An 18,053-nucleotide genomic window follows, 5' to 3' on the forward strand; every position below is an offset into this window, starting at 1 on the left:
TTGAGTTCGTTTCATGTTGGCCTTGGCCATGTTTTGTTTGTTGTCTTAGCTCACTGAATTAAATGGCTTGTAAAGATTCCTTCTAATCCTTTTATAATTTGGCTTTGGGTTCAAGAAAATGAGTCTGGACAATAGTGCCACCAGCCAATGCCACTGCAGGAGCCAGCAGCAAAGCTGGGCTCATACTGGAGCCCAAAATTCCTGTTTGGTGCTGTCACCAGGCCTATGCTCCTCCTTCCTTCCTCACCCAGGAGTGTTGAGGAAGTGTAAAATCACCTACGCTGAACTCACTCACTTGTTCTGGCCAATTCGGTGAGCTCTGGCGGCCGCCTGCAAGTCATTCTGAGGATTAAAGTCACTGTCCACAAAAATAACGGTATCTGCTGCCGTCAAGTTCATGCCCACTCCACCTGGAAATAAGGAGAGAGAGGGAGAGAGAGAGAGAGAGAGAGAGAGAGAGAGAGAGAGAGAGAGAGAGAGAGAGAGAGAGATGTCGATCTGAGGTCCACACAAGGATTTGGAGAATAAAGACGTCCAGACAGGGCTACACTAGTCAACTGAAGTCAGTCCAACAGACGCTCATCCACAACCCCAGAGCCCAGCACGGTCACACCTGCCCCCTTAACCTCCTACTACCCGACTTGGGGGAATCTAACCATCACACACAACAGAATGGGGAAGCCGCTCAAGTCAGGAGTGTGATGACATTTCAACTCTCCTGGATCTAAAACACTTGACTGCATTTGCCTGGGGCAGTCTACAAAGATAAGGAAGGGCACATGCTCCTTCAGCAAAGAGCTGTGAGCAGGGGACAATCTGTGTCCGGCATTTGTGAGGAAAGAGTCCTTCCTCATACATGCAGGTCAGGCCAGGTAGCAAGACGTGCTGATGAAGGAGAGGTTGTGATGTTGCTCCTGGACAGAACGGGAGACTGCCTCCCCTGCTCTGCAGAAACCACTAGCCTGGCGTTCTGTAACTGTGTCCACCCCGACCAGACGCTCTGTGACGAAACCAAAGCCAAGAACAGCTCCTGCAGCAACTTTCTGGGTTTCCTTTGGTGCTACAGGAAAAGGGGTGAGGTGCGACCGTGGTTTTGGAGATTAAAAGATCCATGAAGGCAAATTACAGCCTTCTCCTTGATTAATGGGAAAACTAATACAAAATGGACTAGCTCTTGCCAGGGTCTTTAGAGGTCCCTGCTGAAACAAGGGGGCCTGACAGGGTTGTTCAAGAGCCTGAGTTAAAGGCTGCTTCTAAGAAGGGCTGCTGACGCCAAGCTGGGTCTCAAGACACGCCAGGCAGGAATATGTTATGCTTTCGCATAAAATTAAATCTGGAATAAAGAGCCAGTAATGACTGATTACTGAGTGGTGCTAGGTTACCTCACAGGGCTAGTACATGTATGATTGATCTGCCAGTTGCCAAGCAAGTTTCGGGGCATTTTATACAGGTCAACTCTTACACCTTACACAACAACCTTACGGGCTCTGGCTATTCATTATCACCCTTTTTGTTGACACTGAGAGGAAACACAGAGAAGCCCATGCTTATTTGAAGTTGTACAGCTAGAAGATGAAGAGGCTAGGATCAGGCTGACATCTGGCTTGTGAACCTGTTGGCTACATTTCCTGGGCTTTCCTGGGTGCTATTGTAGTTTCCTTTTCTTTCTTTGAGATGAGGTCCTGTTGTGTTGCCCAGGATGACCTCCAACTTCTGTGCTACATCGGTCCTTTTAATGCGCTTCCTAGGCAGCCAGTACCACAGGCTGTTCCATCACACCAGCTCCAGAGCCTGTGGTGTTCACTAACACCTCCCGGGTACCTGTTTCATTTAAACATGTACAGCATCACCCCTCGTGGTCTGGTGGTTAGGATTCATTCACACTATGCTGAAATGTACGCCATCTTTCCTTGGTCACGGCTATCAAGATGCAGCTTTTCCCAAAGGGTGATTCCCCCTTTCTTTGCAGAGCCAGGGAAGGAGCATGGAACCCTGTACATGCTACGAAAGCATATGGTGCGTGGGCCACACTCCAGCAAGAGTGGTTTCTTTTGAATAAGCTCTGCTCATAATTGTTTGGGACATATTCATGAGCTGTCATTGCCCTCTGGTGGCAACATGATTCCTTCACAGAAGCACTTGATACACGGTGAACTGCTAAGCAGACCAAGGTGCTGCAGCCCTGCAGCCGAACCCCACAGCAAGCAGGACGGTCTGCCTCTGAAAAGGCCGATGCCCACTGCTTCTGCTCCTCCAGGACCTGCTCGGGGTCCTCTGGGAAACCACTCAAATGTGGATGCCCGTCCTTCCTAATTTTAGACATTGCAAACAAAGGCTGGAGAGTAGGGAAATATGAAATCTTTAAAATACAAAGAACTTCTGAGGCTACATTTGACCTGACCCTTTACGTTTCTTCTAAGACTCCTGGAGACAGACGATGATGTAAGGGCTGAGGAAGGGAGGCTGAAAGACTGATTACATCATGCATTATTAGCTTTATTAGATAAGGCAAGTGCTGGAAAAATAATCTCCTTACCAAGGATTCTATCTAGTGCTTCTTTTAATATGCTCTTATCACACTAGTCACTCAATGAATGCTTCTGACTGAGACTGAACCTTTTTCACTGAGATGCTGATCTCTCTTTAATAGAAGAACACCTATCTCTGTATTCACCAGGTCTATTCCAGGAGGATTCCAATGGATACGAAATAAGATAATAAGGGGCTGGAGAGGTGGGGAAGAACATGCACTGCTCTTGTAGAGACTGTGGGTTTGGTTCCCAAAACCCATATCTGGTGGCTCACAACTAACTATCTGTACTATCCAGTTTCAGGGGATGTGACACCCTCTTTTGCCTCCAAGAGTACCTGCATGTATATGATACACATAGAAACAAACAGGCATATGCACATAAAAAAAAAGCTTTCTTAAAGAAACAACAAAATGAAACCTATGAATTAAAGTGATATAAAGATGATCTAGAATCTTAAAAAAAAATCATTTCCAAAAGCTAATGTCAAATTGTTTAATAACACATAGAAATAATCACCCTCTTACTGATAACACACCACAAACGTGATGTTTGTGACTAAAGTTATATAGAGGTATTGTCATAACTCTAAGTAGCTAGCAATTTTACTATAATCACATTGTAAAGCAATTAAATGTTCATTAAGCTTTTGCTGTGTTAGAGAAGTATTTCTGGAGGAAGACAACCGGCAAGCGGTTATCTTATTCCCCAAATCACAGTTGGGAAGAAGATCTGCACCCCCTTAATTTAAATAAAACTTCCCACAGAAATCTCCGAGGCCAGGAGTCCAAGCAGGTTAGAAGAATTTCTGAGAACTCAAGACTTCGGCTAAAGTTCCTTGATGAGATCACAGCTTGGGTGGGTAGCTTAAAAGGTCACCATGCATTTAGACGTCCAGCCCCTACCAGCCCTGGCAACGGTCCCCTCCTTTTTCGCTCCTTGGTAACCACCTGGCCTCGCAGAGAGTTAGGGGAAACGCACTCATGGTGGGGATGCCAACGTCCTCTCCCAGATCTGCCTGTTTTCATCAGGACCTGCGTGGCCTACCTGCCCGGGTGCTCAGGAGAAAAACAAAGATGGGCTGCTTCCCAAAGTTCTTAATGGCCAGGTGTCTCTCTTCTCCCCTCACGGAGCCGTCCACACGCTCGTAGCTGTAGCCTTGACAAAGAGGAGAAAATGGGCAACCTTAATTCTTTTTCAAGGATTCTGGGAAACAAAATATTAGTCGATCCAAAAGCAGACATCGGTTTTACCCCTACTTCTAATAATTCCCATGGTGGGGGGAGTGGAGTCTAAATTTTAGGGGGGGCAATGCTATCACTTTATAAAGAATACATCGTAACACATTCACACTCTCAAGCGCGGTTGAAGTAGAGCTGGTATGTGGTTCTGACCATTCCCAAGCAATCCTGCAAGCTTGCTCTATGGCAGACTGCATCTGATGATATGCAAACAGAAGTATAGGAAGTGGTGTGGGAACCTGTCTGGGGGCCCTCTGAAGCTAGAGGGTTTCCCATCATGCTCCAGACCCAGAGAGAGCTCTGACCTTGAGCTCTGCTTGGACTCTGGGGTCCCTGCAAGGGTGCCCCGGCCTAGGTATCCCACAGTATTTGAGAAGCATCAAGGATAGCTCCAAGGCCCAGTCTGGACTAACTTAAACTACGAGGTCTGGAGCTGACACTCTTCCCCAGGGCTTCAGATCAACCAAAGGTACAGTTTTTTTCCAGTTACCTCACATTCATTTTACTACATATTAAGCAGAGTACTCAGGTGATGAATGACCCCACTCTTTATTGTTAATGAGAACTGAGGGCCCCGCCTCTCCCCAGTTTAATTTGTGGGATATCTGTATTTACATCTGTCTAGTGAGTCAGTGCTCAGCTGCTGAGACCAGTGTTTTATGACTTGAAAGTTCTTGTCATTGAAACTTGTCTATTATACAAGTAACATTTCTTTTTAAAGATTTATTTATTATGTATACAATGTTCTGCCTCAATGTAACCTTGCATGCCAGAAGAGGGCACCAGATCTCATTACAGATGGTTGTGAGCCACCATGTGGTCACTGGGAATTGAACTCAGGACCTCTGGAAGGGCAGTCAGTGCTCTTAACCTCTGAGCCATCTCTCCAGCCCCACAAGTAACATTTCTACAGCATTTGCCCCAGTGCCTGTAATCAGAAACCATATAACCGGTCGGAATGTGCCTGCTTATTTCTGCCCAGACATCTCTCCATGCTTCTGGTGATTACTCCATGTACCACTCTACATGTCTCATCTTCTTTTGACTCTGAATGATGCTGTGGAATCATTTTCCTCTGTAATCCCCACACCTCCTGTCTGCCTATGACATGGTATATGAGTGACTGGTGTAGTTACAAATGATTCAGGAGATGTGGGCACAAGGGGAGTCACCTCTGTAATCCATATAGTCTTGCAGAATATCCAACATCTGGGTCATTTGGGAGAAAAGTAAAACCCGGTGGCCCCTGGTAAGAAATAAAAGGAGAAAGTGACAATTCCAGTAATATTTAAGGTGTGTTTCCCTCAAGCAAACTCCAAGTTTATGACAGATGAAATACTGAAGTATAAATATAACTTAAAGACTTCCCCAAAAACTCTCAAGTACTTTGTGTGAAGAATGTAAGTAAACCTGGCATTGTTCCCTTCAAAGTGACAGTTCCTAAACTACAGTGGAGAAATCCCCAGGGGCATCTGTCACTGCACCCCCAGCTATGGGAAGCTCCAGAAAGGCCAGAGGACTCACTGCAATGTCAACCCACTCAACTGAAAGAAAAACAAGCTTTCATGTCAAAAGCAAGATAAACATACATAGGTAAGGAGTGAAATGTAAAATTCATACACACACACACACACCCCTTGAAAGCCACGGTCAGAAAGTCACTATTATATATAGCTATTTTGGTTGAAAATTCAGAGAAGCATTACTTTAGAAAGGGGCACATGGCATCTCATCTCCCAAGATCCATAATAAAAGAAGAAGAAGAACACAGACTGGTGGGTTAAGAATGAAGCACGGGCTGGAGAGATGGCTTGGCAGTTCAGAGCATTGACTGCCCTATTCTAGACCACCTGGGTTTGATTCCCAGAACCTCAATGGCAGCTGACAACCAGCAGTGACTCCAATTCTAGGGGCTCTGATGCCCTCTTCTGGCCCCTGTGGGTACTGCACATACACAGTGTCTTGACATTGGCATACATGCCGGCAAAACCTCTAACACATAAAATAGATCTCAAAAAAAAAAAAAAAAAAAAAAAAAAAAAAGAATGAAGTCAAGGGCCTGTGTGTGTGTGTGTGTGTGTGTGTGTGTGTGTGTGTGTAAAGTTCTTGCATGTCTCACAAGTATGAGGACCTGAGCTCAATCTCTAGAACCTAGAACCCATCTTAAAAAATGTTGGGTGTAGTGGCATGCACAGCATCTCAGATGCTCTGGGGAGGCAGAGACAGGAGCATCCTAGGCTTGCTGGACAGCTAGTCCAGCCTAATGGGTGAGCTCCAGACAAGTGAGAGACCTTGTCTCAAAGGATATAGACAGTGTTTCTGATGACACCTGAAGTTATCCTCTGGCCTCTGTAAGTGTAAAGGTGTAGGAGAGTGTGTGTGTGTGTGTGTGTGTGTGTGTGTGTGTGTGTGTCTCTCTCTCTCTCTTTCTGTCTGTCTGTCTCTCTCTCTCTCACACACACACACACACACACACACACACACACACACACACACGCTTAAAAAAACAAAGTCAAAGTGACACCCTGGTGGCTCATGTATGAAATCCCAGCATTTGGGAGACATAGGCGGTAGGACCATCTCAAATTCAATGCCAACAGGGTCTACACTGATGTGTACTTGATAATTCCAGGCCACCCAGAGCTACACAGGGAGATAATGTCTCAAAACAACAAAAATGAATAAACAAGCGGGGCAGTGGTGGCACACGCCTTTAATCCCAGCACTCGGGAGGCAGAGGCAGAGGCAGACAGATCTCTGTGAGTTCAAGGCCAGCCTGGGCTACAGAGCAAGTTCCAGGAAAGGCGCAAAGCTACACAGAGAAACCCTGTCTCCATAAACAAAAAACAAACAAAAAAATGAATAAACAAAAATAGCAATGAATGAGCAGAGTCAAGCCTAGAGCTCCTCTTAACTGAGCGCTGTTTTAAAGCTTCATGAACGAAGAAGCACCATGCCACCAAAACAAAATCCCCATCAGGAGAATTAAGCCGGTCTCTGTGCGCAATAAGCTTCAGCGCAACCACAACCGTTAAGGAGACCTCCCGGAAGACTTAGCCCCAAATGTGCCTGTGGTCGGGGAGGGGTCCTAATCCCACCACCTCCATATGCTGGCCAGGTGACCTTGGACATACAACCTTTCTGGGTCTGTGAAACGGAAAAATCTGGCATGAAGAATTCACGAATTCCTCAGGTCTGACAAACAGATGCCCTTTATTGGCTCTAACCAATGAAATACTGCATGGCATACAATTACTTAACATGCAATTACTAATTCTGCATATTCCTAATGGGCAATTTTGCTAAATCTCAGGCCATACCTGGGGCTGTTCCTTCAAAGGGACAAACTGAAATCCTCAAGAATATGGGGTTTGTCTAGATTCCCTTTCTTCATGAAGAAGAGCCTGAATACTAACACCAAGAAGCCAAATACGATAACACACAATCACTCAATTCATGTCTTTGAGAAGATGTCCCCTGAGCCCCTGTGATAGATGCTGATTCAACGCAAGCTTCCAACAGGCAATCCTGGAAGGAAAGGTCAGGCTGTCTCTGTCCTGGGGGAACAGAACAAGGTTGGAGTGATAAGGCTGCCTTGAGTTGATGAGTCAGACAGTGTATCAGAGGACACTGCTAGTGCTGAACTGGGATCCTAATGGCTGCAGGAATCCTAACAAAAGGATGACTGAGGAGGGGTAAGGGGGGATGGGATGGCAGGGGCTAGGAGCATCGTTGCATAGAAGGTGGAACCCTAATCAAGGCCCTGAAGAAAAAAAACTTGGCTCTTTCTCGAGAAATCTGTCAGCTCTTCACCACTGAGGTTACGAGCTCATAACAGTAAACGCAAACCCATTGCCTACCTGGAGTACAGAAATGCCAGCAGCCTGTCCAGCAGGTGAAGTTTCCCACTGGCCTCAATCAGGTGCTCTCCGACTTCAAAGGGCTCTGGTTCCACACCTAGGGAAGAAAGAACCCATTTCCACTAATGTTCCACTAAGGAGCACATTCCCTGATGCTGATAGCTGGCCACCACACCAGCAAAACAGCCCCGTACTTGTATCTTACATTAGGTGTGCCAAGGCTCTTCTGTGCTTGAGGAAGTTTATGATTATGTGTTTGTATGATGACCTTGATACTTCTTGACACCAGTCACAAGGCAGGCATACCCCAAAAGAAAAATAAAACAAAAAAAGCTGACCTAAGGGGACAACCCACCTCGATGTAAACAGTCAAGAAAACCCATACTGGAGTCCAGGCTCTCTAGGGAAGTGAGTCAACAAACACATCCAGAGATGACATATACATTCTAAGGTAGATATGAGGTAGCAGTCAGAATTACCTGCAGAGCTTCCTTGGAAACCTACATGCTCCCAACCATTAAAACAGTCAAAAACCCTAATGGGCATCGAGTTAAGATTCTGTGAATTGTTTAAATAGTTTCAGCATTAGGAACCCCTGACTGTAACAAACCTCTGCACTAGGCCTTCCTATGATACAGACCCCATGCCCAGAAGTCCTAGAACTGTCCCTGGGCTTCCAATTGGAGCATATTAAAAAATTCCCAGCTTAGCTGGGTGTGTTGGCCCGGGCACTTACACCAGCACTTATAACACAGAGGCAAGTGGATCAAATCTCCTTGAGTTTGAAGCCAGTGAGGTCTACATGGCAGGTTCCCCAACATCCTACACTACACAGTAAGACCTACTTCAAAAAAAAGGAAGGAAGGAAAGAAGGAGGGAGGGAGGAAGGGAGGGAGGAAAGGAAGGGATGGGATGGGACGACAGGACAGGACAGGAAAGGAAAGGACAGGAAAGGAAAGGAAAGGAAAGGAAAGGAAAGGAAAAAGGAAAGGAAAGGAAAGGAAAGGAAAGGAAAAAGAAAAGGAAAGGAAAGGAATGGAAAGGAAAGGGAAGGAAAGGGAAGGAAAGGAAAAAATGTAAATAAGTCCCAGCTGAAATGAAAATTAAACAACACCGGCAAACCCACAGGTAGAGGCCCACGGTGTACATGGAAGTCAGCGAGACAAGGACAGTGGAGAGGCACGTTTGTGGCGGGGCAGGCAGGACACAGATGTCCGTGGAGACTGGGAGGCTTTCAGAAGGCAGTGGCAGCTGTGCCACAGGTCTCTGAGGGGCTGACGGACCACCAAGTGAGACGGGGCAGCGTGCAGACGGCTGGTGAGGAAGGGCGGCCTGGTGCGCTAAGACAAGGCGGCAGGAACTGGGAGGAAACACTCAGACGAACCCCGACACCGGCTCTGGAGAACGGCTGGCTTTGACTCTCCAGAACCCGCAATACTGTGAGAAAAACGAGTCAGGGAGACAAGACCAACGAGGCGGACACACACAACACAGGACCGAAGACTGGATCTTGGAGTAAAGGAGAAAAAGAAAAACACGATCTCCAAGGGCATTAGGAAGAACTGAGGACGCCGAGTAGACGGGCCAGATGGCACCGACACAAGCTGCGCAGACGTAGACCAGGAAGACCCAGGAAGGGCACGCGTCGCCGCGGTCCGGGCACAGGCGGCTAAGGAAACAGTAACCTCACTCACCGTCGAACAGATACGGGTGGTCCACACACTTCCGAAGCTGCGAGAGGGTGTTCTGGAGCGTGACCCTCTTGGTCGCCTCATTCTCAAACGCCTCTGAAATTGTAACGCAACAGGACGAAAGATGGGTTGCCAGGGCGACGCCCCGCCCAGGTCTCTGCAGCCTCAGACCTTCCATCATTCACACCTCAACCCTCACACCTGTGTCACTGCCCAGACGGGACCCGACACCTTATGAAATTTGCTTCGCCATCTCTTTAAGAAGGACCAGTAAACCGGGAGCTGAATGTAGCGAACTTGATGACAGCTACACTTCCCACTGTGACTGTTGGGGAGGCGAGGGACAAGTACAAAACGGCAATCAGGGGATCACACTGTTGTCTCTCCCTTCTCCCAATTCCTCCCAGGGAATTGGAGTCAACAGCATTTTGCAGCTTGCCGGGCTGGAAAGACAGAGGGCAGGGCTGGAGCACTTAGAAGTGGTTGCTTCAAGGCAGTAAGGGGAATTCGGCCAGAGGAAAAAGGGAACCACTGTCTGAGAGCCCCTGCCTGCCTCCACCCGCTTCTTGTTGTTCAGAGGAGAGCGCCTGATCATGAGCACTACCAACCACACTCATCCAGCTTCTCAACAGACACATCCCATACCTAGGTCTTTCATTAAGATGGCCTTGTAGTACTTTTTCTGTAGTGCTGACATGCCATGGTATATCATCACCTCTGTCTTCTTGGGAAGCTCTGTGGCTACCTGAGCTTTCAATCGCCTTAGGAGAAATGGCTGCAACAGTCTGTGTAGCTCACTTGCTGCATAAGGAGAAATATTAGAATGTAGAATCGAGGTATTCAACAACTGAAAAGCATTCAGTCTGAATTCTGAGTTGGGACAAGGATTTTTTTCATATTCCAGCCACTCCTGGACTTACAACAGGGTTTATGTCCCTGTAAATTCATCCCAGGTTGAAAATATTATTAGTTGAAAAATATGTTTAATATACTTAATCTACCAAACATCATGGCTTAGCCTAGTCTACCTCAAAAATGCTCTGAACGCTTCATTAGTCGGTTGGGCAAAATAAATCCCATTTACTACAATAAGATAAATAAATTCAGTGCTGAGAGCCAGTAAGGCAGTCAGTGGGTGAAGGTGTTTGCTGTCATGTGTAATGAGCAGAGCTTGATCCTAGAACCTAAAATGACTCCCACAAATTGTCCTCTGACCTCCACACACGTGCAAATATATATATATATATATATGGAGAGAGAGAGAGAGAGAGAGAGAGAGAGAGAGAGAGAGAGAACAAATGTAAACGATATATTCAAGAAGCTGAATATTACATATACTTCATTGGAAGCTCTATGCCAGCAGTTCTGGGAACACGGGCACTGTGAAGTCTCACTCTCATGGCTGACTGGGAAGCTGTGAGTGCCAATGCCGCCCAGCCTGACCGAGAGAATCTTACATCACTACCCCAGGAAGAGAGAACCTTCACGGGTGTTACCTGAGCAGTATCCCACAGCATGTTTGTGCCGTATGATCTTTATTAGCCATCTAGGGTGGGCACTTAGCTTAGCTCTATGAAGAGTGTGGCATGCGGGTCTGGTTTAATTTCCTTTGGAACCAATTTGGATTGCTAAATTGTATGGCAGTTGTATTTTTAGCTTTCTGATGTACCTTAGGACTGTATTGTTTACACTAGTTTATATTCACCCCACCGTCAGTGGGTTTTCCTTTCCCCGAATTCTTATATATTGGCATTTGTGATTTTTTTGGAGGGGTGGCATCTTTGATAATAGCCATTCCACTGGGGTGAGTGGTACCTCATTGTCTTTTTTTTATATTTTTACATTTATTTATTTATTTTATCAATGTTTTGCCGGCATGTATGTAAAGGTACCATGTATGTGAAATGCCCACCGAGGTCAGAGGAGGGTATCAGATCCACTGGAGCTGAAGTTACAGCTGTGAGCTGCCATGTGGGTGCTGGGAACCCAGCCTGGGTCCTCGGGAAGAGCAGCCAGTGCTCTTAACCCCTGAGCCCGCTGTCCAGCCCTCGCTGTGGCCTTGATTTACATTTCCCTAACAACTACTGACACTGAGCACTTACAGGTACAGAATATACTGCGTTCTATAGCCCAAAGCAGTAAGAAGAAAGCCATTATACACCTGTACTGATTTCCTCCTTTGACAACTTCATACACAGATGAAATGTGCTCTGATAGAAAAAAGCATTGGAAAGCATTCCTCATCAAGAAATATACAAGAAATGATAAAAGAAAAAAGAAGAAGAAGCCGGGAGGTGGTGATGAACATCTGTAATCCCAGCACTCGGGATGCAGAGCCAGGAGGATCTCTGTGAGTTCGAGGCCAGCCTGGTCTCCAAAGCGAGTTCCAGGAAAGGTGCAAAGCTACACAGAGAAACCCTGTCTCGAAAAACCAAAAAAAAGAAAGAAATGATAAAAGTTCAACTGGGGATATATATACCACCTGCCTGAGCTGATCACTACCCAATGTATACACAGTTCAAAACACTACACTGTACCTCATAAATCTGTACACATGCTGGGTGTCAACAGCAAGTCAACGTTCACGCACATGTTCCACTGACTGTGCATCGCTCTACAGTATAAAAACCCAAGCCATGCCACAAGCAGAGCTCTGGCTGTCCTCCTTCCTTCTCTGGGATCTCAGCACCTTCTCAGCCTGTCACCAGCTCTGAACCCAGGAACCTCGAACCCTGAAGACTCTATTCTTACTAGTAATCCTGCTTTTTGGAGGCTCTCGTGTTCCTGGGATGTTTTTGCGTTTATTGCTACTGATCAGCAGCACCGCTCAGAAAGGTGGGCAAGTAACTGCCCGCTTTATCAGCAGAGTCCAGTGCAGCTCCAAGAGGCCAGGCTCCGAGCCACGGAGCTGAGGGCAATGTTGTCAGTATTCAAATCGTTTGTTCCCTCACCAGGTATCCTGAACTTCAAAAACCATCCTAAACCAGAATTACACTCCCTGATAAGGTTGCCAGATACAGGAAATAAAACATGCAGGTCAAGTAACCAGCTAGTTAGCTGGCAACTCTAACCATGGGAGTAGCATGGGAGAAATCGTCAGCCTGTAGGCTGGGGCCTTCTCCTGGGAAACAACCCTCCAACTCATACCTACCCAATACATGCAGACTCAAAATACTGTCTAAGCATTCTAGGGTACTATCACAGGGATATTCAGATAATTCTATGAGACAGAGAGCAGAGGTACAGCGGAAGACTGCCCCTACACAAAGGATGATGAATCCCCACCACCACCACCACCACCACCACATACTTGTACATCCTATCTCTCTTAAGCTCTTGGTTCTGGTGCACGGTTATAAAGAAACACCGATGCTGTGGACCACTGAATGATGGTATGGGCCTGCAGCAGGCACCCTCCTACCGCTTCCAAAAGTGAACTATGAGTTCCAGAGAGTCGAGCACTGATGGAGAATGTCATTCTGTACGCTGTGAATAAGTGTTGCTCTGATTGGCTGATAAATAAAGCCGTTTGGCCAATGGTGAGGCAGAATAAGGTTAGGTGGGACATTCTAACTGGAGAAGAGAAGACAGACAGAACAGAGGAGACACAGGACAGGCTAGGAGACTAACCGCCAGAAGAAGAAGCAAGATGTAAAGATACTGATAAACCATGAGACACGTGGCAAAGTATAGATTTATAGAAATGGGTTAATTTAAGATAGAAGAGCTAGCTAGCAAGTGGCTAAGGCCATAGGCCATAGAGTTTGTAAATAATATAAGCTTCTGTGTGTTTACTTGGGTGCAAGCCGCTGCGGTACCTCGGGTGAGAGAGATTTGTCTGAGCTGCAGGGGGCTGGGTGGGACCCAAGACATTTCTGGCTACAGAGCACAGGCAGCTAAAAGAAGTCATCGAGGCATCTAGCCCCAGCCTTCTGTTTGTGGCTCTCCAGCTCCCCGGTCTTCTGGCTGTCTCTCTTCTATCTACATCTGTGCCAAGCCTTCCCAGAGATGATCAGGAAGAGAGGAACCTGCCTGATTTGGACTCCTTTTCAATGTCCTGGTAACGCTGAACAAAATCTTCCACCTGCTCCCTGCAGAAGAGATCGGGCTCCACGACACTGAGGAGGGAGTAGAGCTCCTGGAGGTTGTTCTGGATGGGAGTTCCGGTGAGCAGGAGACGGAAGACCACTGAGAACTGAAACGCAAACAAACAAAATTAAAAGTCCCCCACACCAGGAGGAAGGACTGGGTAGCCCAACAAAGAGCAGCCTGACAACAGGAATGACCACGGTACGGCAGCACGAGGCTCGGGTACAGGCTGTGTGTTCTACTTGATGAAGGACTTGACTCTGGCATCTCAGAAATTAAAAAAAAATAAAACCTGGTAAATTATTCCCATGTTTCCAGAAAAGTGGGAGAGGCCAAGAGAAGATGAGAACAACGTGTCATACTTTATAACAGACAGAGACCACAGATGACGAAGGTGATGGTCGGTGTTATGGGATGGGTCTTCATGCGAGCTATTACATTCTTTAAACAGGGAAATTGGGGAGAGGCGCAATATGCCCAATATATCCGCTACCGCAAACAGAGATTTACGGTGAGGTTGTTTCTGTAAAGAAATCCAAGATGATCCAAAGAGAGCTGAAACATTTCCAAAAGCACAGTGCACTTTACTGGGGTGGGGTCTTGTTTGACAAGCCGAATTAACGAACATTATCTTAGGAAAGATAAGACGAAAGACATTGCGTACTTTCTGGTGCCCCCACAAATGCTCACTTAGCCCTGCAGTAAACAAGGAAAGCTTCAATTAAATCCACGCGATTCAGGCCTAAACGATTTTTCAGAAAGATCTGACTGTGCAACCCTCCTCCATCACTCCCAAATGCTGGGATTACATGTGTGCACCACTGCACCCTGGCTAACATGCTTTGGGGGAGAGACGAGTGAGCAGAGCTCCAGAGTGTTGTCTGGGCCGTGAAATTACCACGCATGGGACTGCCGTTGTAGGGAGACGTCAGTGTGTATTTCTCCCAACCAAGCAGCATCTACAACAGCAACAATAGTTCATTCACAACAGAGAATCTGTGAGTTACAGATTCTGAGCGACAATGTCGACACTGTTCTGACACCTGCCACAAATTCACTGCTCTGATGGGATGCTGGTAAATGAGGGGAGACCTGAACGGAGGGGAGATGAGGGGCATCTCTGGACCTTCTGCACAATTCTGTGGTAAAACTAAAAGCACTCTCTGAAAGATTATCTCAGACAGCAGGCAGTTGGGTGAATGCCAAGGCTACCCTGGGAATTTACCTCGGAAAGTGTCCTGTGCAGCAGGGAGTTCTGGTTTTTCAATCTATGGGCTTCGTCCACGGCAAGAACACTCCAAGAGAAGCTGTGGAGAAAATCCACTTTCAGCTCTGTGCAGTTCACTCATGTCTCACAACCACCTCGCTGTGAAGCTACAGCTATTGTTAGACAGGCTAACCGCAAGCCCGGCCTTAGAAACACGTCTGAATCACCTCCCCACCGAGATGCAGCCGTGTGCATGGACAACAGCTGTGTAAGCGGTACGTGCAAGGGGCTCCCCCGCCCCGAGACGGAAGAGATGGCAGGCAGGCAGGAGCCAAAGCCAGAGAGAGAGGAAAAACACGTATAACCACGTGCCAGGTACTGAACTTGCAGCTCTGAGTGTTTAGTCCAAGAGAAAGAATGCAGTGACTAAACTTGGTGGGGCCAACAGGGAGATGAAGCTGGGAAAGGCTGGGTGATTTGGTCAGGCTCACAGAAGTAGAAGTGAGATTCAAACCCATTAGGAAAATTAAGGAGCCAGCTGTGCCACAGCAGACGAAGAGGGGATTTAATGAGAAGTGCTCAACGGGATGAAGGCCCGGTGTCTCCTGCCTTGTTGACACAAGGTCCTCAGTGACCACTGCAGAGTATGATTTGTCGTACAGCAGCTAGCAAGCGCAACTGATCAGTTTCAGTCATAACAGCACATACATGTACGCACATGTGTATATTTCTACGCTGCATGTGTCTTACTAATGCAGCTCAAGCAGGCCTCAAATTTGCAATCCTCCTGCCTCAGCCTTCCAAGTGCTGGGTCACAGGCACAGAGCACTACTACGCTTTGGCTACAGAAGCGCATTTTTAGCACATACTTTTGGGAAACTGTTGTAACCTCCCCAAATATGGTAAATATTTATGCATGAATATGTTCTAGGATATATTACTTAAAACAGCAAAAACTGAAAATAATTTAAATACCTAATAATAGACAATAAAATATATGTCTATACAAAAAAGGCGTATGTGGTCACTGTAATACAAATGATGGCTGGGTGTGGGGGAACACAACTGACATCTTAGCACTTGGGAGGCCGAGGGAGAAGGTTACCTTAGCTACACAGCAAAGCCAGCCAGGGCTATATGTGAAACACTGTCTCAAAAAAATAAATAAATAAAAACCAAACAAACAAAACATAAATATGTCCTTGAAAATTGAAAAAAAAATCAAACATAAAGTAAAATGTAGAACATATTAAGACTGTTAGTTTTGCTAGAAAGCATTATGGAATATTACATTGTATTTTAATTTTTTACATTGATTTATGAGGCAGGCCCCGCATGTGCCACAGTGTGTGTAGTCAGAGGACAACTTGCAGGAGTTGATTCTTTTCTTTCCCAGGTGAGTTCTGGAACAGAACTCAGATCCTTAGGCTTGGTCTACCTAGGAAGATTCTATCTCAAACTAACAGACAGACAGACAGACAGGCAGACCGGTAAACCAGGGGGATGGAAAGAAAATTCCTGAGAACTTAGAGAGAGACCTTATGCAGAGGCTGACCTACGAAAAGGAGGTCTTCTCCTGAATGTACAGAAGAAGAGAAGGAGGAGCACAGTCCCATCAACGATGGGGGCACGGGGGCCTGCAGATGGGGGAGGGCTGGGCCTACAGCAAGCACAAGAGTCCAGGGATGGGGAGCAGGGTGCAGTAAGACTGAGAACGTGTAAGGTCCCCACAGTTGGACAACAGTCATGAGAAAGGTGCATCACTGCCCGCAGTACGGAGCCAACACACACACACACACACACACACACACACACACACACACACACACACACACACACGGCTGGGCTCCCTGAAGGAGACACATTTTCATACACGCAAATCTCCAAAAATACTTATTAAATAAAACAAGGCTACAGGAAAGTGAATGCGGGCACATTAAAAGTGGGTCACGTCACCATCAAAGGATGTCCTTAAGAGGCCTCCCGGGGAGACTTTGTATGTCTGTAATCCAAAAGATTCCGAGCTGTTTATACTGTTGGCATGCACAGTCTTAAATGTTCATAATGCATCTTTTTAGTATAAACATTACATTTCCCTGCCATGTTCAGTATGTACAACATAGCAATGGGAAATCTAATGTTGGCTAACTTTGAAAGAATACATCTATGTTGTGGGATTCACACTACGATATAAATGTCCCTTGGTTATCCAGGTCCTTAAATCCTTCTACCAATGTGCTTAGAACAGGTGACCTCAGACAGAAAGACAGTATTTCTCCTGAGAAATGCAACACTCTAGTACAGCTACATACTTAAAAAGAGGCTTGCTAGCACCGGGTGCTGACTCTGGAGGCCTGCTTTGCCATTTATTAACGTTAGCTGTAAAAAATAGCTTAATCTTGGTTGTCAACCTGACACATCCAGGAAGAGGGAACCTCAACTGAGGTATCACCTCCATCAGCTTGAACTGTGGTCACGTCTGTGAAACATTTTCTTCATTGCTAATTGATAGAGGGCCCAGCCCACTGTGGGCAGTGCCACCCCTAGGCCTGCTGTATAAGAAAAACTAGCTGAGGAAGCCAGGAAGAGCAAGCAGAGTTCCTCCATGATATCTGCTTTGGGCTCCTGCTTTGGTTTCCCCTTGTCATGAACTGTAATGTGTAAGCTGAAATAAGCCCTCTCCTCCCCAGGTTGCTTTGGTCATGTGTTTATCACAGCAACGGAAAGCTAGCTAGGACATCAGCCTCTGTGGCTCACCCAGCTTCATCTTCCTTATCTGTGAAGTAGAGGGTTTTGATGAGTTCTTAAATTTGTGTTTAGTGAGTGTGTGTGTGTGTGTGTGTGTGTGTGTGTGTGCAAGCACACACAAGACAGTGAGAGAGGAAGAGAGAGAGAATATAGAGGAGGTATATATATGTATGTGCAAGAGAGAGATGTAATGTGCGAGCAAATGCACACCATGGCACGCGCACCTGTGGAGGTCAGAGGACAAAGTTTAGGAGTGGGTCTTTCCTTCCACATGGCTTCTGGGGACTGAACTTAGGTCTTCAGGCTTGCCTGGTAACTGCTTTTACATCTGGCTGGCCTGGTTTTTATGATCTTTAAATGGGATAATTTATATAAGATACTCAACATGTATGCCCTAGTTTACTGTCCTTTAAGATTTCATATTTATTGCCAGGCTTCTAGGTATCTATATATGTATTTTTTTTAATTACATGTATGTGCACATGAGTACAGGTGCTTTCAGAGGCCAGAAGCATGGGATTCCCCTGCAGCTGGAGTTAGAGTTACACATGGTTATGAGCTGGTGATGCAAGTATTGTTTCAGATCTGCCGAAGGGACAGCAAGCACTCTAACCACTGAGCTACCTCTTCCGTGTCCTGGACAGTTCTCAGTCCCTAACTGGACTCTGTAGGTTTGCTCTGTAACC

General features: G+C 46.4%; 1 protein-coding gene across 3 annotated transcripts in view; it reads right to left on the reverse strand.

Annotated features, from left to right (window-relative positions):
• Positions 1-18,053, reverse strand: part of Chd1l (chromodomain helicase DNA binding protein 1 like) — a 53,561-nt gene that overhangs the window by 21,336 nt on the left and 14,172 nt on the right. For all 3 annotated transcript variants that reach the window (XM_036189277.1, XM_036189279.1, XM_036189278.1), the window contains exons 6-13: positions 14,638-14,719; positions 13,356-13,518; positions 9,969-10,124; positions 9,327-9,419; positions 7,633-7,729; positions 4,945-5,018; positions 3,579-3,689; positions 296-410 (exon numbers count right to left, since the gene is read on the reverse strand). In XM_036189277.1, the coding sequence (XP_036045170.1) occupies positions 296-410; positions 3,579-3,689; positions 4,945-5,018; positions 7,633-7,729; positions 9,327-9,419; positions 9,969-10,124; positions 13,356-13,518; positions 14,638-14,719 (891 nt within the window). The remainder of the gene's footprint in view (positions 1-295; positions 411-3,578; positions 3,690-4,944; positions 5,019-7,632; positions 7,730-9,326; positions 9,420-9,968; positions 10,125-13,355; positions 13,519-14,637; positions 14,720-18,053) is intronic.

The sequence above is a fragment of the Onychomys torridus genome, chromosome 6 (assembly GCF_903995425.1).
Source record: "Onychomys torridus chromosome 6, mOncTor1.1, whole genome shotgun sequence".
NCBI lineage: Eukaryota > Metazoa > Chordata > Mammalia > Rodentia > Cricetidae > Onychomys > Onychomys torridus.